This window comes from Pseudochaenichthys georgianus, chromosome 6, assembly GCF_902827115.2.
Source record: "Pseudochaenichthys georgianus chromosome 6, fPseGeo1.2, whole genome shotgun sequence".
Taxonomy (NCBI): domain Eukaryota; kingdom Metazoa; phylum Chordata; class Actinopteri; order Perciformes; family Channichthyidae; genus Pseudochaenichthys; species Pseudochaenichthys georgianus.
The window spans coordinates 41,861,477-41,887,452 of NC_047508.1; the positions used below are offsets into that span (position 1 = coordinate 41,861,477).

At 41.5% G+C, this 25,976-nt stretch overlaps 1 protein-coding gene across 1 annotated transcript in view; it reads right to left on the reverse strand.

Moving 5' to 3' along the window:
* The window catches only part of LOC117448642 (solute carrier family 23 member 2), a 111,482-nt gene that overhangs the window by 50,544 nt on the left and 34,962 nt on the right, over positions 1 to 25,976 (reverse strand). The window contains exons 3-5 of the mRNA XM_034085978.2: positions 22,540 to 22,697; positions 8,431 to 8,611; positions 5,958 to 6,139 (exon numbers count right to left, since the gene is read on the reverse strand). Coding sequence (XP_033941869.1) covers positions 5,958 to 6,139; positions 8,431 to 8,611; positions 22,540 to 22,697 — 521 coding nt within the window. The remainder of the gene's footprint in view (positions 1 to 5,957; positions 6,140 to 8,430; positions 8,612 to 22,539; positions 22,698 to 25,976) is intronic.

A 25,976-nucleotide genomic window follows, 5' to 3' on the forward strand; every position in this document is an offset into this window, starting at 1 on the left:
GCGGTACATGAAGACAGATTTCATGGGGCTGGACAGCAAAGGTCAATCAGAGGAGAGTTAATGTGGAACAGTGAGCTGCAGAAGGAGCAGCAATTGTCGAGATGTTGTGAATTTAAATTGTGGACATGATTGCTTCGATAAAGAAAGAAAGCAGCAGTATTGTGCTGACATTTTGTCTCACAGAAGTATTGTAATTAGATTAAACCCTATGTTTGCTAATGTATTTCCCATGTACTTCTATGTATAGTGTACTGTATTTGTAAATCTTATTATATCAATCAGCTATTTTATCATTACTCCTAATGTCACTAAGCTTTAAGGGAGACATGCTTAACAGCCCCAGACACAGACGAATGAAAAAACAAAGAACAAAACTAAACTCGAGAATGCAATTCCTGAAGAAATTACTAGTGGGAATGCTTTATGCTGAAAAGCTGACGCTAAACTGCTATGCTGAAATGTAATGTGTAAGAAGAAAGTGAAGAATTTAGATTAAAATGTAATGTGTAAGAAGAAAGTGAAGAATTTAGATTAAAATGAAATGTGTAAGAAGAAAGTGAAGAATTTAGATTAAAATGAAATGTGTAAGAAGAAAGTGAAGAATTTAGATTAAAATGAAATGTGTAAGAAGAAAGTGAAGAATTTAGATTAAAATGAAATGTGTAAGAAGAAAGTGAAGAATTTAGATTGAAATGATACATGAACACTGGGGGCTTGAATGTGTGATGAGAGAAGAAAAGAAAGTAAAAAGGCTTGGAAAAGCAGCAGAATATTTGAACTAAGTTGATGGCGAATGATCTGTCGCCATGGCAACGGCATTTGATGACACCCCATAATACGCTTAAATGCGTTGATGGCTGCATCGTTACCAAACCTGTGAAGTCTTGGGCTGTTTGGAGTAATTTCACTGAAGTTATGAGAAAACCGTGTTTCAAGGCGAGCATTGTGTTGCCATGTTAGCACTTTTTGAACATTTGCATAGGAGTTATAGCGACATCATGTTTTATGGTGAGGGATGCGTTTCCATGGAAACGGGATATGGTGAGATCTCAGAGTTGGCGTAGAGCTCTTGAGGCATGGACCGGTGATATACAAGTGAAGATTGGGGGACGATTGGACCGTGTCCATTGGACTTATAGCGACATCATGTTTTATGGCGAGGGATGCGTTTCCATGGAAACGGCATACGGTGAGATCTCAGAGTTGGTGTAGAGCTGTTGAGGCATGGACCGGTGATATACAAGTGAAGATTGGGGGACGATTGGACCGTGTCCATTGGACTTACAGCCACATCCTGTTTCATGGCTAGTTGTCTGTCGCCATGGCAACAACATTTGAAGACACCCCATAATATGCTTAGATGCGTTGATGGCTGCATCGTTACCAAACCTGTGAAGTTCTGGGCTGTTTGGAGAATTTTCACTGAAGTTATGAGAAAACTGTGTTTCAAGGCAAGCATTGTGTTGCCATGGCAACGGCATTTGAAGAAATCTCAAAACTGCCCTGTTGAAGTCTGCTACCTGAAGTCTGCTTTCTGGAGTCTGCTGCCTGAAGTCTGCTACCTGAAGTCTGCTTTCTGGAGTCTGCTGCCTGAAGTCTGCTTTCTGGAGTCTGCTACCTGAAGTCTGCTTTCTGGAGTCTGCTACCTGAAGTCTGCTTTCTGGAGTCTGCTATCTGGAGTCTGCTTTCTGGAGTCTGCTTTCTGGAGTCTGCTTTCTGGAGTCTGCTTTCTGGAGTCTGCTTTCTGGAGTCTGCTTTCTGGAGTCTGCTACCTGGAGTCTGCTACCTGAAGTCTGCTTTCTGGAGTCTGCTTTCTGGAGTCTGCTTTCTGGAGTCTGCTACCTGGAGTCTGCTACCTGAAGTCTGCTATCTGGAGTCTGCTTTCTGAAGTCTGCTTTCTGGAGTCTGCTTTCTGGAGTCTGCTTTCTGGAGTCTGCTACCTGGAGTCTGCTACCTGAAGTCTGCTTTCTGGAGTCTGCTGCCTGAAGTCTGCTACCTGAAGTCTGCTTTCTGGAGTCTGCTACCTGAAGTCTGCTTTCTGGAGTCTGCTACCTGAAGTCTGCTTTCTGGAGTCTGCTATCTGGAGTCTGCTTTCTGAAGTCTGCTTTCTGGAGTCTGCTTTCTGGAGTCTGCTTTCTGGAGTCTGCTACCTGGAGTCTGCTACCTGAAGTCTGCTTTCTGGAGTCTGCTTTCTGGAGTCTGCTTTCTGGAGTCTGCTTTCTGGAGTCTGCTTTCTGGAGTCTGCTTTCTGGAGTCTGCTTTCTGGAGTCTGCTACCTGGAGTCTGCTTTCTGGAGTCTGCTATCTGGAGTCTGCTTTCTGGAGTCTGCTTTCTGGAGTCTGCTGCCTGAAGTCTGCTATCTGAAGTCTGCTGCCTGGAGTCTGCTGCCTGAAGTCTGCTTTCTGGAGTCTGCTGCCTGAAGTCTGCTTTCTGGAGTCTGCTGCCTGAAGTCTGCTTTCTGGAGTCTGCTTTCTGGAGTCTGCTTTCTGGAGTCTGCTTTCTGGAGTCTGCTTTCTGGAGTCTGCTACCTGGAGTCTGCTACCTGGAGTCTGCTACCTGGAGTCTGCTTTCTGGAGTCTGCTATCTGGAGTCTGCTATCTGGAGTCTGCTACCTGGAGTCTGCTACCTGGAGTCTGCTTTCTGAAGTCTGCTATCTGAAGTCTGCTATCTGGAGTCTGCTACCTGGAGTCTGCTACCTGGAGTCTGCTACCTGGAGTCTGCTACCTGAAGTCTGCTATCTGGAGTCTGCTATCTGGAGTCTGCTATCTGGAGTCTGCTTTCTGGAGTCTGCTTTCTGGAGTCTGCTACCTGGAGTCTGCTACCTGAAGTCTGCTACCTGGAGTCTGCTACCTGGAGTCTGCTACCTGGAGTCTGCTGCCTGGAGTCTGCTACCTGAAGTCTGCTATCTGGAGTCTGCTGCTCTGGAGTCTGCTACCTGAAGTCTGCTACCTGAAGTCTGCTACCTGGAGTCTGCTACCTGGAGTCTGCTTTCTGGAGTCTGCTGCCTGAAGTCTGCTACCTGGAGTCTGCTATCTGGAGTCTGCTACCTGGGGTCTGCTGCCTGAAGTCTGCTGCCTGAAGTCTGCTGCCTGAAGTCTGCTACCTGGAGTCTGCTGCCTGGAGTCTGCTACCTGGAGTCTGCTACCTGGAGTCTGCTACCTGGAGTCTGCTTTCTGAAGTCTGCTATCTGAAGTCTGCTATCTGGAGTCTGCTATCTGGAGTCTGCTGCCTGAAGTCTGCTACCTGGAGTCTGCTACCTGGAGTCTGCTTTCTGGAGTCTGCTACCTGGAGTCTGCTATCTGGAGTCTGCTATCTGGAGTCTGCTACCTGGAGTCTGCTATCTGGAGTCTGCTACCTGGAGTCTGCTACCTGGAGTCAGCTACCTGGAGTCTGCTATCTGAAGTCTGCTACCTGAAGTCTGCTTTCTGGAGTCTGCTATCTGAAGTCTGCTTTCTGGAGTCTGCTATCTGGAGTCTGCTTTCTGAAGTCTGCTACCTGGAGTCTGCTTTCTGAAGTCTGCTACCTGGAGTCTGCTACCTGGAGTCTGCTTTCTGGAGTCTGCTATCTGGAGTCTGCTTTCTGGAGTCTGCTATCTGGAGTCTGCTTTCTGGAGTCTGCTTTCTGGAGTCTGCTACCTGGAGTCTGCTTTCTGGAGTCTGCTTTCTGGAGTCTGCTATCTGGAGTCTGCTATCTGAAGTCTGCTTTCTGAAGTCTGCTACCTGGAGTCTGCTACCTGGAGTCTGCTTTCTGGAGTCTGCTATCTGGAGTCTGCTTTCTGGAGTCTGCTATCTGGAGTCTGCTTTCTGGAGTCTGCTTTCTGAAGTCTGCTATCTGGAGTCTGCTTTCTGGAGTCTGCTATCTGGAGTCTGCTTTCTGGAGTCTGCTTTCTGGAGTCTGCTATCTGGAGTCTGCTTTCTGAAGTCTGCTATCTGGAGTCTGCTTTCTGGAGTCTGCTATCTGGAGTCTGCTTTCTGGAGTCTGCTATCTGAAGTCTGCTATCTGGAGTCTGCTTTCTGAAGTCTGCTATCTGGAGTCTGCTTTCTGGAGTCTGCTTTCTGGAGTCTGCTTTCTGGAGTCTGCTATCTGGAGTCTGCTATCTGGAGTCTGCTACCTGAAGTCTGCTTTCTGAAGTCTGCTTTCTGGAGTCTGCTATCTGAAGTCTGCTATCTGGAGTCTGCTATCTGGAGTCTGCTACCTGGAGTCTGCTACCTGGAGTCTGCTACCTGGAGTCAGCTACCTGGAGTCTGCTATCTGAAGTCTGCTATCTGAAGTCTGCTACCTGGAGTCTGCTTTCTGGAGTCTGCTATCTGGAGTCTGCTTTCTGGAGTCTGCTATCTGGAGTCTGCTACCTGAAGTCTGCTTTCTGGAGTCTGCTTTCTGAAGTCTGCTATCTGGAGTCTGCTTTCTGGAGTCTGCTATCTGGAGTCTGCTACCTGAAGTCTGCTTTCTGGAGTCTGCTTTCTGGAGTCTGCTATCTGGAGTCTGCTACCTGGAGTCTGCTGCTCTGGAGTCTGCTTTCTGGAGTCTGCTATCTGGAGTCTGCTATCTGGAGTCTGCTATCTGAAGTCTGCTATCTGAAGTCTGCTACCTGGAGTCTGCTTTCTGGAGTCTGCTATCTGGAGTCTGCTTTCTGGAGTCTGCTATCTGGAGTCTGCTATCTGGAGTCTGCTTTCTGAAGTCTGCTATCTGGAGTCTGCTTTCTGGAGTCTGCTTTCTGGAGTCTGCTATCTGGAGTCTGCTGCTCTGGAGTCTGCTTTCTGAAGTCTGCTATCTGGAGTCTGCTTTCTGGAGTCTGCTATCTGGAGTCTGCTATCTGGAGTCTGCTACCTGAAGTCTGCTTTCTGAAGTCTGCTGCTCTGAGCATGGCAGTTGGAGCGATGACATCATCGTGTTCCATTGCACAGGTGTTTATAGTTGAGCTAACGAGCTCTGTAGAGATCACAGGTTTCCATTGTTCTGAATGAGAGATGAACCTCTTACATGTGAACGTTTTGTGGAAGAACCGTAACAGATATCTGTGACATTTCAAAACGAGAAGCATGTCAAGGAAGTTGAGTATCTGAAGTGTAATTTTTGTGTAGTCTCGGGTTAATAATGTGGCCTTTTTGGCAGTTTAACTAAAGGTGTGCGGCTGCTACCGTGAGGAAATATCTGCCTGAAATTACAATGGGCTTCAAGAGGCATTTTGTTGAATTATTTTGCTTAATTATTTGTCATTTTTCAAGCTACGAGATTCCAGGAATGTAGGGTTTGGGAATTATGGCAGTTTGAAAAAAATATATGAAGGCAAATGTCAAGATTTCTTACCCTCTAGCTGTGACATCACGCACATAGTTAACGTTAAAATGTGAAGAAAACCACTAAAACAAGGTCTGAACAAATGTTAATATCTCTAAAAGTAAGAATCAAATTTAAAAGTTGTTTTACACGAATAATGTCAGAAATATTTGTAACATTTGAAAGTTGGAATGAGGTTTCTGAGTGAAAGTATGAATGAACAGTTAGCAGTTGAAGTCGCATGAAGATGTGTTGAAGTTGAAGGTTTCCTCCATTGACTTCAATGTTAAAAATGTGTCCTGTAATATGTCCCCTATCTGTGTATGCGTCCAACACATTGAAGTACACACATAATACTACACATTTTTGTCATTCACGAAAAGGACAAAATTGCCAATATTTAGACGGAAATTGCAGTTGGGATTTGAGGGAGGGAAGTGATTTTATCGGCATGTTGTTATTTTTAAAGAACTCTGTACCAATCAAGGATTTTGTTATATGACTGTAGAAGACAGGGACTTTCCTGCAGCACCAAAAAAACGTAGTCCAGGGATTGTCACCCATTGAAATTGAACAAATATTGCGATCTTATACTGATATTACACCAGTTCCGTGTTGAAATGTTGTGTAGCTCGAATATGTAGTTTTCAATCAATCGATAACAAACACTATCCACTCACAGAGCAGCGATTCCCCAGTGACCTCCGGACTTTTTCCCAGCTTCGATGAACAGGGACAGGCCGATGAGGTTGATGGTTGGAGCGATAGCCAGCGGCCCGATGTATTTCAGCACCAGACCCACCAGCCCGGAGAAGCCCAGGACAATCTGGACCAGAGACGACACGAGGATGGCTCCCTGGATCTGTGGGAGAGAGGGTAGTAGCGACACAATTATTTCAAGATTCAAAATTGCGATACATATGCTAGATTCTAAATCCGTAGGGGTTTGGATTTGGCGGGTTCAAGTCCCCGGACGAACCAAGTACAAAATATGGTCTGGTTCTTCAAAGTCAACTTTATTGCCAATCTTTCAGTTTGTGTGTACAGACGGAGAGATCGAAATACCGTTTCCCACGATCCCGAATACAAAAACAAATATATATAAAAATATGTATAAAATATGTATATATATGTACACATTAAGACCTAAATAAAAGCACAACAATCAATATATACAAAATAAAAGTCACTTCAATATCTTTGAGAATGTACATTAGTGCTTGACAGGTATCATCCTCTGGCGCACACAAATATTTTATGCCATTTTCATACTGCAATGACAAAATCTTAAATGAATCAGCTTGAATTGAAATAGTAAATCTACATGAACTGAATAACTGATCTTAACTCACTTTGCTGTATGGGACAATATGGCCTTAGGTTCTACGAAAGTATAGTTTAATGCGCCAGATTGTGAGCGTGCATCCAAGAGGAAGGTTCAAACATGTCCAAAAGAAATGTGAGAGGCTGAAACGGGGGACAAAGCTCTTTCCAAACAACCATGGATGTGGTGTTGGGTTGACCTGAAGCAACCCACTGTTTATTATACTAGAATGGGTTGTATGCAGTCAAAATGTTATTTCCTGTTTTAGCGTTTACAGCAGGGATGTCCAAACTACGGCCCGGGGGCCAAATGCGGCCCGTGGATCATTTTGAATCGTCCCTCAGCTAATTCAAAAGTATTGTGACGTGAATGCGCCTGCCTAACTGAACTGAAAGAGGTGTAGTGGAGAACTGTGAATGGAGGTTGAAGGACGCTACATGTGACTCGGCACTCTTTTGGGTGGGAGGGTGTCGTTCGCAGCGGATAGAGCTGCCGGCGACGAAGACAGCCGGACAGGAAAGACGTTATAGTGTCAGGATCGGGAGGCCTGTTACCTCCTATAGATAGTCATAGGTTTTAGTGAGTGCGAGCCGCCATCCCTCCTTACGCACGGCGGTGCCCAAGCAACACGGACACCAGCTGTAGTGACTCAGTTCACGTCGTCCAGCGAAGCCGATCCCCGGGGAGTTGGACGGCGTCCCGAGCGTAGACCCCGGGGGAGGGTCTCGCCAACTGGCGAGTTACGTATACCCATTTATATTGTTGTATGTCTGATTTTAGAAGTATGTTACAGTGTATGGAAGGAGAGCAGCAGGGGAGAGGCTACCACGAATTGGAGCTCTCGCCCTAAAGTGTTGGTTGGGTCATTGCAGTGTGTGTGTGCTGTGTGTTAATGTTGCCTAGGTGTGTGTCTCCGGCAGAGGGTGTTTGCATGCTGTGTTCTTGGTGTGGTGTGCCGCGTTAAACGCTAGTAAAACTAGCTGAAGTGTATTTAAAAGTGGACTCCACAGTCTCGTGGGGGTTTCTGGTGCCCTGTGGACTCGCTTCCTCTTGTCCTCTCCTCTCCTCTTACCAATTAACTGTGTTGTTATATGTGTTGTAATAAAGATTGCCCTATATTTTGTACAAAGCTGCCTCTGTTTTTACTGGAAGGTTCTGACAAAGTGGTAGTGTTTCCTGCCACACCTGAAGCGAATCCAACAGTATAATGACTTAAGTCTAATACACTTGTCTTATATTGTACTTCTTAAATATGTTCAAATATATTACACATTATTCAAGTGTTAATAAGCCCAGTTTTCTAATAAATGCAGTCAATTAAAGTTGAAAACATATTCCAACACATCTAAGTTGAAATATACCCTTCATATTTCATCTTGTTATAAGCAATCTGAAACTTCTGTTTTAAGAAATGAGATGCCAACATAATAAGGAAAGGCATGGAGAGCTGGATGTATGCTGTTATTTTCTTATAATAATAATTTACCTACATTGGATGGATTTTTCCAACTTATCACTGAACTTATGAGGCAATATACCTCATCTCTAGCTAGTGGCCCAGACCTTCGTAACAGCTTGGACACCCATGGCTTACATACATGTCGGGTTTCAAAGGGTATATTTTGTGTGAGCGTTCTTGAAGGCGAGCAGAATGTCTGAACCCTGTGACTGCTACTATCATCATGCAAACATTAAGGTGTGACAAAGCCATACAAGATCTTTATCGTTCCCCAATCCATTCTTTATGCCAAGGAAATTGATTGGATTCCCTGTCGGGCCACATGAGGTGCTCAGATGGATCCTCTGTCTAAAGTGAATACTTGACATACCTCACGCATTCGTGTCATCCAGACCTCATCAGAGTCGTCCATCTGGAGCGGGCTGCTGCTGCTGTTCTGTGCCGCCAGCATCATGGATGCTTTGGGGGCGGGACATTGCCATTTGGGCAGAGCGAGGATGGCCAGGGTTGGAGTGATGAAGCTGAACGTCCCACCCTGGAGGATGGGTAACCTGCAAGTCAGTAAGGTGACGGGGTTACAGGTCAGGAGGTCACCTAACCAAAATATTGTAGGTCTCTGCGTACTAGGAGGACATGAAACTGTTCAAAGCAAGTTTAAAGGTTGAGAATTGTAATGAGGATGTTTCGTTCTCTCTCTCAGTCCGGTGGGAAAACAATTACTTTTGAAGTGTAAAAAATATAAATCCCATGCCAAATGTGTTTTTTGTTATTATTATGATTTCAAGAGGTGGGAAGTAGTGGAGTACAAATACTTTGATACTGTACTTAAGTCAGGGTTGCCAACTGTGGGTACCTGGCTGGAGTGAGATTTTTATATCATGGGTTTAATTACACATGCGCACTAAATGACTGCTATCGTGTCAGCAGCGGGACTTTAGCATATATATATAGGATATATACAAATACTACACAATATTGGACACAGACTATAAAGGGCACACAGTTTCATTCACTAATGAAAGTCAAACGCATGTTTGTTTCCACTGTTTCATTGTGTGCCTGTCGCGATAAGCAATTAATTGACTTATCGTACGATAAATAAAAATGAACTCGATAACTTTTCTGACCTCAATAAATCTCCATTTACATGACGATGTGACGAGCAGTTTGAAAAGATGTACTTGAATGATTATTATTATATATTATCATGATGTCAGTGGTCTAAAATGGTCATACAACGGTGCCGACAATATTATCGTTTATCGCCATAATTTCCGGGAAAATGTATCCAACAAAATTAATTATGAGAGGCCTATACGTGAAACACACACACAAACAAATCTACAGACTTACTCCAAACTGCCAAACATATTAATGAACGCACTCTCACTCTCATATACTCTTTGACTCTATTTAGGCCTGAAAAAACTTGTTCATGCTGCTTCCCCGATGGCCTCCACCGGACATCCTCGTGGATTCATCTTCTCATTACAGAAACATGCATTTCCTAACATTCGGTCTATATGCTGTAAAATGTATTATCTCTTGGATTTCCACACGGCATCTATTGCACGTCTGTCCGTCCTGGGAGAGGGATCCCTCCTCTGCTGCTCTCCCTGAGGTTTCTCCCATGTTCCCTTTAAACTGTGGGTTTCCTCTGGAAGTGTTTCCTTGTACGATGTGAGGGTCTAAGGACAGAGGGTCTAAGGACACAGGGTCTAAGGACACAAGGTCTGAGGATAGAGGGTCTGAGGATAGAGGGTCTAAGGACAGAGGGTCTGAGGATAGAGGGTCTGAGGACAGAGGGTGTAAGGATAGAGGGTCTGAGGATAGAGGGTCTGAGGATAGAGGGTCTGAGGATAGAGGGTCTAAGGACAGAGGGTCTGAGGATAGAGGGTCTGAGGACAGAGGGTGTAAGGATAGAGGGTCTGAGGATAGAGGGTCTGAGGACAGAGGGTCTAGGGACAGAGGGTCTAAGGACAGAGGGTCTAAGGACAGAGGGTCTAAGGACAGAGGGTCTAGGGACAGAGGGTCTAAGGACAGAGGGTCTAGGGACAGAGGGTCTAAGGACAGAGGGTCTAAGGACAGAGGGTGTTGTTTTTCTCAAACTGATATTCTGAACAATCTGTGCTGTTGTATTTGCTGTGAAGTCTCTACTGTAGGCTATTTTTATTATATGTACAGCACTTTGGCTCCACCAAAAATCGCTTATAAATGTGCTATATAAATAAAACTTGATTTGATTTGGCCTAGTAGAACAATAAGCAGCAGACTTTTACTTTTTATGATTTCTACTGGATCTTAGATCTGCGCATGCGCAGTACGGGTCGGGGATTGACCAACCGGCTCCCACTGCTCTGCTGTCTGTTCACGTTGTTAAGAGTGGTGGGGGCGGATCGACAGCTTGAGCAGCTGTCAACTCAACATTGTAAATAACCAACCAAAAACGATCGCCGGTTCATTTTGTTTTTGGCGTGAGAATAGTTTGGGCAGCGTGAGAGCGTGAGATTGAGAGTGAAAGCGTGTGTCACACTCCAGATGCGTGAGAGTTGGCAACCCTGACTTAAGTACATGTTTCTGGTATCAGTACTTTACTCCACGACTTATTTTTCTGACAACCTTTCACTTTTAAGCTATCGCCTCAAAACCATGGGTGCTCGAGCTTTCAGCTGCTCGGCTCCCAGACTCTGGAACACCCTGCCACGACACATCCGACAGTCTGATTCCATAACGACATTCAAAACCCACCTGTTCAAACTGGCATGTTCTCTATAGTCTGTACCCTGTGTCCTTTTGTGTCCTTTTGTGTCCTTTTGTGTCCTTTTGTAGTCCACTTCCTGCTGTTTGTCTTGTCTTACCCCGGCTGATACTTCACTAAATCCACTGTTTTAATTTGTAAGGTAAAATTGTAAATGTAAATTGTAAATCTGTAACCCTGTAAGGTGTCCTTGGGTGTTTTGAAAGGCGCCCCCCAAAATAAATGTATTATTAATATTATTATTATTGTACTTCTTACAGGTTGAACACAAATACCTGAACTTTCTACTTCTTACATGTTGAACTCAAATACCTGTACTTTCTACTTCTTACATGTTGAACACAAATACCTGTACTTTCTACTTCTTACATGTTGAACACAAATACCTGTACTCTCTACTTCTCACATGTTGAACCCAAATACCTGTACTTTCTACTTCTTACATGTTGAACACAAATACCTGAACTTTCTACTTCTTATATGTTGAACTCAAATACCTGTACTTTCTACTTCTTACATGTTGAACTCAAATACCTGTACTTTCTACTTCTTACATGTTGAACTCAAATACCTGTACTTTCTACTTCTCACATGTTGAACTCAAATACCTGTACTTTCTACTTCTTACATGTTGAACACAAATACCTGTACTTTCTACTTCTTACATGTTGAACAAAAATACCTGTACTTTCTACTTCTTACATGTTGAACACAAATACCTGTACTTTCTACTTCTTACATTTTGAACAAAAATACCTGTACTTTCTACTTCTCACATGTTGAACACAAATACCTGTACTTTCTACTTCTCACATGTTGAACTCAAATACCTGTACTTTCTACTTCTCACATGTTGAACTCAAATACCTGTACTTTCTACTTCTCACATGTTGAACTCAAATACCTGTACTTTCTACGTCTTACATGTTGAACTCAAATACCTGTACTTTCTACTTCTTACATGTTGAACTCAAATACCTGTACTTTCTACTTCTTACATGTTGAACACAAATACCTGTACTTTCTACTTCTCGCATGTTGAACACAAATACCTGTACTTTCTACTTCTCACATGTTGAACCCAAATACCTGTACTTTCTACTTCTTACATGTTGAACACAAATACCTGTACTTTCTACTTCTTACATGTTGAACACAAATACCTGTACTTTCTACTTCTTACATGTTGAACACAAATACCTGTACTTTCTACTTCTTACATGTTGAACTCAAATACCTGTACTTTCTACTTCTCTCATTTCCCAAACAGCTGGTTCCTTTAGTCTGAATGTGTGTTTGGTGCGTGGTCATTATTCTTTAGAGTCACTGCGTGCCTATTGGTTGGAACACGATCCGTGTATCCATCACTTCCTGGTCTTCTCTAAAGAAGAGGGACCAATGGAAACGTTGTCATGTTGCCGTTGTTCAGCTTGGAAACATTCATTAGCTAACAATGACATTATTGTTCTATTAATATAAAGGGAGGTCAGGTACTCTTTAAAGCAGCTGCTAGCTATGGGTACTTTTTACTGAAGTATATTTCAAAGCCTCTTTACTTTGACTTGAGTAAAGAAGTTTAGTCAGTACTTCTACTTTTACCAGAGTATTTTTAAACACGAGTATCTGTACTTCTACTTGAGTACAGGATGTGTGTACTTTTTCCATCTCTGATGATTTCACCTCTCATTGCAGCAATAGCCCTGCAGGATATGTATTTATATTAACTGTTATCTGCAATGCTGTCACACATTTCATCCACACATTTCTTTCTCTTCAAACGCTCTGATTTAGTTTCAATCTCTCATGCTCTGGATGGACTGAAGTGAATCTGAGGTAGTTATACATTTGGAAATTGAAACATGTTTTCAAAGTGGCTTTTCATGAAACAATGTCGACTATGTATGCATGACTTAAATTGTCTATTGGTGTGTTACTTTTATCGTTATGTTTTGGAGCTTTCTACGCATATTACTAAAGATGTTTCATAAAGCCCTTAATACCAAAGTTTTGAGTCTCGTAGTATTACACAAATAAAGATTAAATATTTGCTTAATATTCAATGTCAAAGTGGAAGCTGGATCCCACTTTTGTTCCTTTGAGCTTTTGCCAAACTTTGTAGGTGAAGAACTTCTAACAAAAGCATTAGCTATTTGTTCAGGCTTACTGTTACAGAGTGTGTGTGGAGCCGTGTACATTGTGTATGGAGCCTGCACAGTGTGTGTGGAGCCGTGTACACTGTGTATGGAGCCTGCACAGTGTGTGTGAAGCCGTGTACAGTGTGTGGAGCCGTGTACAGTGTGTGGAGCTGTGTACAGTGTGTGTGGAGCCTGTACAGTGTGTGTGGAGCCTGTACAGTGTGTGTGGAGCCTGTACAGTGTGTGTGGAGCCGTGTACAATGTGTATGGAGCCTGTACAGTGTGTGTGGAGCCGTGTACAATGTATGAAATTCACACACAACCAGAGAAGAAGAAAGTGAAGAATTTAGATTGAAATGATACATGAACAGTGGGCTTGAATGTGTGATGAGAGAAGAAAAGAAAGTAAAAAGGCTTGGAAAAGCAGCAGACTATTTGAACTGCAAACTTTTGAACTAACTTGATGGTGAATGATCTGTCGCCATGCCAACGGCATTTGATGACATCCCATAATACGCTTAGATGCGTTGGTGGCTGCATCGTTACCAAACCTTTGAAGTGTTGGGCCATTTGGAGCATTTTCACTGAAGTTATGAGAAAACTGTGTTTCATGGCGAGCATTGTGTTGCCATGGCATCGGCATTTGAAGAAATCTCAACACTGTCCCTATTACGTTCCCTTCTGAGCTAGGGGAATCAAAGAGAAGCAACACAACCAGAATGGGATTGGTAAAAGTTAAAGTTGTTTTAATGCACAACAGGTGAACAAAATGACAGGCAAGCAGCCTGAAACAAACAAATTGCCACAAACACCGGTTTAAATAACAAACAATAGAGGCCACAAGGGCGCAAGTTTAAATGGGCAACCAAACTAAGGGAGGACTCTAAAAAGCGAGTCTAAACGCGTACAGGGAAACTAAATACTCACACACTGAATAAAGAAGGAAACAAAACCTCACAGTAAAAGTGGTACAACTAGCAAAGGAAGGCTGTAAGAAAACACAGCTAGGACAACAGTCAAACAATACTAAACTAATCTAAGCACATCTAACCACAACAATACAGCTAATCACAATAACACGGTCCACACAAGTTAACCCCCAGAACCAAGAGCAAATAGCGAGAGGCGTCTGTTCACTCAACAGAGCCTCCAGAGTGGTGATAGTCCGCGGCCTTTGTACTCCTCCCCAGCAGGTGTGCGCCGGCTGTGCACTGCGATTGGATGACGTCAATCCAATCACCATCTTCAGAGGCGGACCAGAGGATGGGCAGCCAATGACGTCGGGGCTACTTCGCAACTTATTTACATATTACACGCACAGCTGAAAACACTCACAGGCAGATTAACGAGCAGACAGAAACAGCAACCGTAACAGTCCCGTAGATGTCTTCATGGCTGTACTGCTAGCACACATGTGAAGTTTGAGCATTTTTGGAAAATGTTCATAGGAGTTATAGCGACATCGTCTTTTATGGCGAGGGATGCGTTTCCATGGAAACAGCATATGATGAAACCCCATAATTGACGTAGAGCTGTTGAGGGCTGGACCGTTAACCATTATCTGAAGTTTGGTGCTGTTTTGACCCTTTTCATAGGCGTTACGACAACATCGTGTTTTATGGCAAGGGATGCATGGGAACGGCATATGGTGAGATATGGTGGGATGTCAGATTTGACGTAGAGCTGTTGAGGCATGGAGAGGTGATATACAGGTGAAGATTGTGGGACGACCGGACCGTGTCCATTGGAGCTACAGAGACATCGTGTTTTATGGCGAGGCATGCGTTTCCATGGCAACAGCCTATGGTGAGATCTCAGATTTGGCGTAAAGCTGTTGAGGCATGGACCGGTGATGTATAAGCGAAGTTTGGGGAACGATCGGAGCGTGTCCATTGGAGTTACAGCGACATTGTGTTTTATGGCGAGGGAAATTACATATGATGACACCAACCTGATCTCACCAGAATGCGTGACTCCACCACGACTCCTTAACACCACAATGCGTGGTGGAGTCACGAACTTTGTTACATTTGCGTGTCGGCACCACGCAAACAACCCCAATGTAAAGTGAATGAGGCTCCTTTGTCGTGGTGCACACACGCATTTCTACAACGTGCATTGTGTGTAATGCAACTGTAATTTTTATTAAATTAGTTAATTTTTAAGGAAGGCCAGAGCTTCAGCTGTGTCAAATAGATTGTTCCCTTTAGTTAACGTTATTTAAAAGATAATGATCATGTCTTGTATTACGAGCGTCCATTCCCATTGGATAACGGAGAATTTTACACCTGGAAGTAAGTAGCCTATTCTCCTTACTGTCGATTGATTTTACAGTGATATCTGCACTACTCATCGACTAAAAAACACCAAATTGTCCTTGTTAATTACACAACATTTATTGGTTTGAATTGTGTGCAATGCTTTTGTATTTTCCCCCTTCGATTCGGAGAAACAAATATTTTTTCGGAGTTTTTGGACGGCAGAAGACACTACACTACCCAGAATCCTCAGCTATCGTTTGGGACTACACCATGAACCCCGTGATCAGTCCTCAAGTTCTTTGATTGGTTGACCTCCAACTGCATTCCATATGAAAAAAAACGTTTCGTAAAAGAGAAAATCATACTTTATTCAGCAGTGCTTGCTTTACTCTTTGATAGTCATCACATGAATGCATTGTAATAAATGGTTTGGCTGCATTAAATATTACACATCTGTCTTAGTTCTTTATTTATCTACAGAGATCGGGCATCAGAATACACCGGAAACTATTCTTCTACCGTTCTGTTTTAATTTCACAATAAAGTTAGTAGTAATATTTTGTTTTGATATTATTGTTTTTTATTAACTACTAGACGACTGGGTCATGTTAAGACCATCTTTTTTTGGTTGCTATGGGTTTTTTCCATCGCTTTTGTGTTACAAATATCAAAACAATAACAAAATAATATTCGTCGTAAACTAAACCGGAAACAGCAGTAGGCCTATATTTTATTTTGTTAACACTGTAAACTTGACAGCCTTTTAACCCAAACCACCTACTGGTTAAAGCACGTTATTGCACGTTTAGAGTAATTGCAATGCAGGAAGATTGTGTTGCTTTTTAATGACTGTTTAAAATGCCTTTTTCTTAATGTCTTTCATTTTTGTAACGCACTTTTGAATGTGTTATATTTTATGAAAACATTCAAATATTAAGAGTACATACAAAATAGTGGGAAAGTAGAAGGTCAATTATATAAATATAGAATAGAAAATATCAAGAAGATACTCAAATGATATCTAGAGTAAAACAGTTTAGTGCCTGATAGGAGGATGTGCTAACTAATAAGGCTTTAATTAAAGAAATGTGCAGAATACTACAGTGTAATGGTGGAAGTATACACACATTGATAGATGTCTTGTAATGCACTGTTGATGAACCTGTGACCCAAGTTGTTCATTCATTGCATAACTACACTGTTGTGTATATGATATGTCAATAAACCTTAGAAAATCTTGAAATCTTGAAAGGGATGTGCAAAATAGCAATTATATACAGTCTTTAATGAACTATTAGAGAATAACGAGTAATGAATATGCTTTAAACGGATCTGCAGATAAATATTTAGTCTTCTCAAGCACCAACTATCAAATATCTCGCCTGATTGTTGGCACTTGACAATCACCTTCACTGAATTTCATTCAGGTGTAACTAAAGTCTGATTTAAGGGTTGTTTATATTTCACATCATTAATCCAAATCTGTAAAGTAACTAAAATAAATGTAGTGGAGTAAAAATACCAGGTTAACCTTAAAGAAAGCCCTCAGGATTATAAAAGACCACCATCACCCCAGCCACAACGGTTCTGTCTGCTGCAGTCTGGCAGGCGGTACCACAGCATTCGGACTAAAACCACCAGACACAGAGACAGCTTCATCCCACAGGCCAGAAGACTATTAAACACCTGAACTTAGAAATAACATTCATCTGGCTGCTACTTAGAAATTATTTATCTAATATATCATATTCCAATCACTTGTATATAGACTCTTATTGCACTATTTCACTATTTTTTCTGTGTATCTGTTTTATTGCGTAGCACTGTTGGAGGAGCCTGTGACCTAAGGGGGGGAGGGGGTAGGACACGTTCGATTCCTGTTTTGAATAGTGTGCCGTCGATGGGTTTCATTCCATTTCAAAGTCCTTTTGGACGCTCTGTGTAAACGTCGCGCATCCAATCACAGAGGTTGAGGATTGATCACGGGGTTTGTCAAGCTAAGCACATGGTGTAGTCCCAAACGATAGCTGAGGATTCTGGGTAGTGTAGTGTCTTCTGCCGTCCAAAAACTCCGAAAATATATTTGTTTCTCCGAATCGAAGGGGTAAAATACAAAAGCATTGTACACAATTCAAACCAATCAATGTTGTGTAATTAACAAGGACAATTTGGTGTTTTTTAGTCGTTGAGTAGTGCAGATATCACTGTAAATCAATCGACAGTAAGGAGAATAGGCTACTTACTTCCGGGTGTAAAATTCTCCGTTATCCAATGGGAATGGACGCTCGTAATACAATACAGGGGACATGATCATTATCTTTTAAATAACGTTAACTGAAGGGAACAATCTATTTGACACAGCTGAAGCTCTGGCCTTCCTTAAAAACTAACTAATTTAATAAAAATCACAGTTGCATTACACACAATGCACGTTGTAGAAATGCGTGTGTGCACCACGACAAAGGAGCCTCATTCACTTTACATTGGGGTTGTTTGCGTGGTGCCGACACGCAAATGTAACAAAGTTCGTGACTCCACCACGCATTGTGGTGTTAAGGAGTCGTGGTGGAGTCACGCATTCTGGTGAGATCAGGTTGGATGACACCCCATAATTGACGTAGAGCTGTTGAGGGCAGGACCATTAACCTCTATCTGAAATCTGCTGCTCTGAGCATGTCAGTTGGAGTTATGACATCATCGTGTTCCATGACACAAGTGTTTATATTTGAGCTAAAGACGTGTCCAGAGATCAGAGGTTTCCATGGTGATCAAATAAATGTGGCAAAGGCTCAAATGTGTTGAACAACACATTTGTAACAGGTTAATTGACCAAAACATATGAACAGTTGGAAGATTGAAAATGGGATTATTATTAGGATTATTTGTAGGTCATTGAAAAGTAGAATCATTTAGAAAGATGAGAACATTGAAGTTTCTATTTTAGAAAAGCTGACACTGTAGTGCCTCGCTGGTTTTAAAAGTGATTTATAAGAGTCATGTTTAAAGATGTGCAATACTTACAACGTTTATAAAGATCCTCTGAGTGTGTGGTCATTAGTTAGCTGATCAAATGTTAGACATATTGACTACAAGAGCTTGAATCAAACAAGCAACCTTGTATTTGAAAGATTAACTGACATAGCAACAGTCGCACCTGGTATATAAGTGGTATGGCTGAGTACTTAGAAGGGTTCATGAATAGAGGGGACTTGAATGTGAAATAAGAACAAGAAAATAAAAGTCTAAATGCATGAAAAAGCAGCAGAATATTTGAACTGAAAACATTAGAACTAAAAGCATACGTCACCAATAATGTCTAAAATATGTGGAACATGTTGAAGTCAGTATGAAGTCTCCATCAGACGGAAAATAATAGGCTGAGACAGTCTGTTAAACTCCAGTGACCACATCATTAGTCTGCTGCTCTAATTATGTCCATTGGAGTTATGACATCATCGTGGTCCATGACACAGGTGTTTATATTTGAGCTAACGACGTGTCCAGAGATCAAAGGTTTCCATGGTGATTAGTGAGAGGAAAGCATTTTCATTGTTCTGAATGAGAGATAAACCTCTTACATGTGAACGTTTTGTTGAAGAACCGTAACAGATATCGGTGAAATTTCCAAGCTTGAAGCATGTCAAGGAACTTGAGCATCTGAAGTGTACTTTTTGTGTACTTTCAGGTTAATAATGTGGCCTTTTTGGCAGATTAACTAAAGGTGTGCGGCTAGTGTGGTGGGGAAAGGTGAGGCTGAATTTACAAAGGAGTTTAATGGAGACATGTTGAATGTTTTTGTCACTTCATGCCCTCAAGAGGCATTTTGTTTAATTTTTTTGCTTAATTTTTTTTAATCTTTCAAGCTACGAGATTAATTATGTCTCAGGAATGTAGGGTTTGGGAATTATGGCAGGTTTAAAAGAAAATATGAAGGCAAAATGAAATCTCTCCTCCACTCTACTGTAGCTGTGACATCACGCAATCTAAAATCTGAAGAAGGCCTCTTTACCAAGGTCTGAACAATGTTTAATATCTCTAAAAGTACAAATCAGATTTAAAAGTTGTGTTACACGAATAATGTCAGAATGATGTGTGACATTTTGGAATGAGGTTTCTGAGTGAAAGTATGAAGGAGCATGAAGGAGAAGAAGGAGCATTTAGCAGCTGAAGTTGCATGAAGATTGTTGAAGTCTGAAGAGTTCTCCATTGACTTCCATGTTAACAATGGGATGTATTATGGGATGTATCTCTGGAATTATGAAAGTTATGAATGATAAAAGTAATAGCCATTGATTCCCAACCGAGCTGAACGTTTTGATGTTTGAACGGAGTTTCTGCGATGTGGAATGTGGGAGAAGAAGCAGCGCAAAATAACCCGGCGGAATAATAAAGAATTATGTGCGTAGCACAGTGGCGGTTCTAGAACATTTTACATGGGGGGGCAAAGGGGGGGCAAGAGGTCATGCCAGGGTGGCATGGGAGGGCGGACAGTACGTGGTATTTTATACTGTATATAACCTATTTATTGTTAATTCATGCCCTAACACAAGTGTTCTTAATGCACAAGAGAAACAAGGTGTTCAGACAAACAATCGGGTGCCCTTTGAGTCCCCCAAGCTTACTTCAATCATTTTAAATGAAAGGAAACTACAACATGTATTTTAAAGCAATGAATTAGTGGAACAGGTTGTTTTGCATTACAATGTAAAACTAAATATGTATATTTTGTTTTAAAAAATGTGGTTGTCTTAGTTGTCCTCACTAAGCATTATTACATATTCATTTAATATTAAACAAATCAAAATGGCCAATTATCCCAAAATGTTGCTGCTAATATAATCATATGCTTGTCAACTTTAACTGATCAAAAAGAAATTCTGAAAAAATACTTGAATTATCTATGAAATTGCAATATTGTCCCTCAGTTTGTTTCAACCCCGTCACGCCATACCATTTACCCTCCTATTAAAATAATGGATCAGTCCATGTGTGATCTGCAGGGAGGGTCAGTCCATGTGTGATCTGCAGGGAGGGAATTACATCACAAAAGTGTCCGTTTCTTCTCTTACCTATATTTCAGTTTTTGTATTTTCAGATTAAGATTGACAAACTCAACATTTCAACTCTGTTATATGAATTAATAATAGTAAATAATTGTTTATTACAAAATAAACAATAGTTTTGCAAAATATTACAATTTTGTAATGTCCTTGACTTCCATGTGGTGCCATATCTTAGCTAAACAAGGTCTCATGCCTACTTTTTGTCAAAAACTTCAATCCTGTTAAATTTTTTCGAGGAAATTCCTATAAATATTTATATGTTGTGCCTGAGGTGGAAACATGTAAGTAGTCCACTACCAGATGTTATGACCAAACATTTTGGTTTTATTTTCAAAGATGTAAAGACTCAAAAGGCACCCGATTCAGAGAATACTCAGAATTCTGCATACTGTAAGTACTTAGTTATAATTAAGTACACAAATGACATCACCCATCTCTTCAGAGAGCTACAGGTGACCTGTGCAGCAACACATTTCAATATGTGTCAATACTAAGAGCTGCTAGATTGAGCTGCTGTAATGGAATATGTAAGGAGAATAAAAACATACCATGTGGTCCAGCTGGAGTTTCATCTGCCTCCTGATCCCTGCCTCTGGCCCTCTTTCTGACACTTCATCTTTATTCCTCACATATATTTCTTCTTCTTCACTAATGTCTTCATCTCCTCCTCTTCCTCCTGCTCTGACCCTCCTGGTCTCTTCATCTCCTCCTCTTCCTCCTGCTCTGACCCTCCTGGTCTCTTCATCTCCTCCTCTTCCTCCTGCTCGGACCCTCCTGGTCTCTTCATCTCTCTTTTCCTTTCCCTCTCTCTGTTCGTCCTGATCACTTCTCATATGTCTTTTTGTTGTTGTTGAATCACTCCTATACTCTGGCCTGCAAGAGTCTACTTGTGAAAAGCACTGGTACAAATGCTTTTATAACTTTACACGTTAGGGCAGGGGTTATCAAAGTTTTGATGAGTGAGGGCCAACTTAGATACCCAATATTGGATTGAGGGCCACCCAAGAAAAAACGGAACACAAAATAATTCCAAAACAAATCCTTTCTTTATTGTACTAACCAATTACCGCAACTCGCGAGATGCCTAGTTGCCATGCAACCAGTAGTCTAGCAAACTTTCCACAAGCTGTCATTCATAATTTAGGAATGACAACCCAGGGGGCGCAGTTTTACCATTCTTAAATTCCATTCTAATTCTTACTAGATACAACCATGGAGGATTAAAATATAACGCATGCATTTCAGCGTGTCACATTAACTATCGCGGGCCGCCAGAAACATTTCCGAGGGCCGCCATTGGCCCGCGGGCCGCACTTTGAGAACCCCTGCGTTAGGGCTTGGAGCCTAGCTAATATGTAGCATATCATAAATATAACATCAGAAAGTATTGATCAAACGCACACAGGCTCTGTGTTTGGATCCAGTTTTTACGGTAAAGGATATATCCTGGTTTCATTGATCTGGCCTCCTTGCTGTGATGTGTAGTTTAAGTGGATTTATTAGTAGGCTACCGCGTAGTTTAGCAAAGTGATCGATCTCCCAGCTAACGCTGTCTGGGTAGTATTTTGTAACGTAACGGCCCAAACAGCGCCCATCTGTTAAACGCTATCGAATTCAAACGGCAGCGTTTTATTAATATTTAGTTTCAAGCTCTCGTCCTTAGTAAAAACAAAACTAGTGTAAAGGGAAATGCTCCCAGGGGAAGCTGATCCATAGGTGCTGGGACAGCTCACTCCCTCTCTGCAGCTCTGTGAGCCGCGGTCTGTGTGAACGCCGCTCCGCAGTTTAATGCAGGTCCGTAGCTACGTTTTTAACGGGCCTAAAATTATATTTAAAATGATTCACTTTTAATTAATGTAATGCTTGTTTCGTTACTTGAGAAGCTTCTGGAAATAGTGTAGGTTTGTTTTAGTACAGTTTTAGGGAAACAAAATGTAGGGGGGCAGCTGGGGGAGCAAGGCTCGACAGTGGGGGGGCAGCTACCCCCCCCTTGCCACCCCGTAGATCCGCCCCTGGCGTAGCATAACAGATAGTTGGAATGCTGTATCAGCATTCCCACTGAATAACTAATGATTCGTTATATATCTGTTGTCAGTCAGTGAATAAACGGAGATCAGCACAACTTTATGCTGGCTCAGGTCTCATCCTTCAACGAAACAAAACACATTGCAGACACCGCAAATCGACCCCGGTTGCAGATGTGTGGACCTTCTTTAGTGCAATATCGTGGTTCACTGGTACTGTGAGACTGGGGTTAGTTACCTTGTACCGATGGATGTCTGCAGCAGTGTACTTAGTCCCGACACAAAGAATATGGTGGAGATGAGCTGGCTCTTGGCGCTGTTGTTGTCCTTTATGCAGAGGGGCTCAGCCAAGATCAGGGGGACTGCGATGATGCCCCCGAACGCCAGGATGTAATGCTGCAGAGGAAGATAAAGTTACATCATCTGGGGACTCTTTGAAGGGGTGGAAGAGAAACAACATAACACTTTAAAATATCCTGACTCTTCTCTCTGACAATATTTAAATAGAAGATATTTTTGTTTCTTTAAACAAAGACAGCTTAATTGCTTTCCACGGAGGTTTTCCAAAACCAAACATCACAAGAAACGATGGAAAATGTATATGCTAAAATTACTCATTATAATAAACGATGATTAGGTCATCTGGGGACTCTTTGAAGGGGTGGAAAAGAAACAGCATAACACTGGTTTCCTCTAGTCTAGATATTTAAATGCGAAATAATGTTTCTTTAAACAAAGACATCTTAATTGCTTTCTTTTTTCGATGGTGTTCCAAAACCAGGCATGACAAGGAACAATGAAAAAGTGATATGCTAAAATAAGTCATTATAATAGCTGATATCTGGATGAGTTATTGTAAAAACTATGTAAAACAAAACTGATCAGCTTTTATTGATGTCAAAATGCAAACCTTTGGTACAGTTTATTTCATTTGTTACAATCATCATTCTTAGTCATGGCTATTCTAAAATGTTCTTTTAGATGTTTGCGTTTAATAGAAAAGCTAAAGAGGACACAACTGGAAAATGAATTGTAACGAAGATCAAAGCCTGGAACCAAATTTGGGATATTAGGATAACAGGAGATGGGTCTTAAGGCCCGGACACACCAATCTCAAACCTTTATTTAACCAGATTGGTCCCATTGAGATCATAGATCTCTTTTTCAAGGGAGACCTGCAGCATATAGGTTCCACATGAAACATAAAACAATAAAGGACATTATACATTATATTTACAGGATACATAGTTATAGACATTTACAAGTGCCCATTGTATCGGCAAGCATTTCATTTACCCTAGCTTTAAAAACATGCAGAGGAATGAGATTGCTCAGTTTCAATTCTTGCTGAAGATTGTTCCAAGCAAGTGGAGCTGCGCACATAAAAGCTGTCTTACCTGAGACAGTCCTTGCTCTTGGCACATCTAACAAGACCACATCATGTGACCTCAGACAATAGCTGCTTGCAACTCTCTGTGTTATCAGCGAGCAGATATAATACGGGAGTTTACCCAACAAAGCTTTATAGATAAAAGTGTACCAGTGACTGAGCCTCCGTACAGAGAGAGATGGTAAACCTGCCTTGGTATACAGTGTACAGTGATGAGTAAGCGCTTTACAATTTGTGACAAATCTCAGAGCACTGTGATACGCAGCATCCAATTTGCTCAGGTAATTGGCAGGTGCATTCATATACAACAAATCCCCATAGTCCAGCACAGGTAAAAAGGTCACAGTGACTAGCCTTTTCCTGGCCTCAAGCGAGAAACAGCACTTGTTTCTGAAAAAGAAACCTAGCCTAACCCTCAGTTTTTTTAGCAGGTTATTGACATGAAGTTTAAAAGAGAGACAATCATCAAGCCAAAGGTATTTGTAACAGGCAACAACTTCAAGTTTTGTTCCTTGCGTAGTTACAATATCTAAAACAGGCTCTGGAGTCTTTTTAGCTTTTGAAAAGAGCATTACCTTGGTTTTATCCACATTTAAAAGAAGCTTTAATTCAGAGAGCTGAGTCTGAATAGTGTTAAAAACAGCTTGTAATTTAACAACAGCCTCTTTAATGGAGGGACCTGCACAATACATTACAGTATCATCCGCATAAAAATGTAAAGTAGCTTCATCCACATTTTCATCTACGCTGTTAATATATATGGAGAATAAAAGTGGTCCTAAAACAGAACCTTGTGGTACACCATTAGAAATGTTTAACCACTCAGAAGACAGCCCATCAAAGTGAACACATTGGGACCTTTCAGAGAGGTAGTTCACAAACCACCCACTGCATGGCTGGATATGCCAATACTGAGTAGCCTCTGCTTTAAGATGAGATGATCAACGGTGTCAAACGCTTTGGAAAGGTCAATAAACAGAGCTGCACAACTCTGCTTATTATCTAAAATACTAGTAATGTCAGTTACCACTTTCATTGTCGCAGTGATGGTGCTGTGTTGCTTTCTGAATCCTGACTGATGTTTAGACAGGATATCATTTATACATAAAAACTCCTTTACTTGTTCACTCACTAAGCGTTCGAGCACCTTAGCCAGAACTGACAATTTAGAGATTGGCCTATAGTTATTTAAAATAGTTGCCTCCCCTCCTTTCAGTAAAGACAAGACATAAGCAGACTTCCATACTGTTGGAATTGTATTTGTGCTGAGGGAGAGGTTAAAAAGAGAAGTGAGAGGTGGAGCAATAAAATCTGCAGCTATCTTTAAAAAGAAAGGTTCTAAGTTGTCCGGGCCAGCCGGTTTCCTAGGATCTAACTTGGATAATGCTTCATGAACAATACCAACAGTTAAAGGAGTAAAACTGAAAGGGTTTTCCAGACCACATTGTTCAGAGTCAAGGATTGGAGCGTTCACAGGAGCCACACAGCCAAACAGAGAGCCACAAGACACAACATGCTTATTAAAACAATTTAGCATAGTAGCCCTGTCTGATATAGTGCCAGATGCTGTGGTAAGGCACGGAGGTAGCTCATTTGGGATATCACCAGTGGAAATCGATTTTATGGCTTTCCAAAATTTCCTAGGATTATTCAGGTTTTCTGTGGTAACCGACAAATAGTACTTTGATTTAGCACTTTTTATTTGAGATGTGAAGCTATTTCTTAGCTGTCTAAAACGTAGCCATTCTACCTCTGAGCCTGATCTCCTAGCCTTAGCCCAAGCATTATTTCTCTCATGAAGGAGACTGGACAGCTCAGCAGAAAACCAGGGATTGTTTCGTCCCTTCACTCTAAATGTACGCAGAGGTGCATGTCTATCTATAATTTTCATAAAACCAAGATAAAAATAAGACCATGCAGTTTCTACATCAGCACACAAATTGATTCTACCCCAATCAAAATCAAACAGATCATGTAAAAAACCCTGCTCCACAAAGTGTTTTTTGTCTCTCTTTGTGATGACACATGGTTTAACCTTTTGGACCTTAGTGTCCCTAATTGTGGCTACAACACAGTGGTCACTCACATCATTAGCAAATACTCCCACAGATGAGTATTTATGTGGAACATTTGTTAAAATTAGATCAATTAAGGAGGATTTATTTGGGGACTTAATATTTGGGCGAGTAGGACTGTCTATAATCTGGGTAAAATTCAAAGAGGTACACAGGTTTTTAAAATCCTCTGACACAGAAGTTAACCAGTCCCAAATAAAATCACCAAGC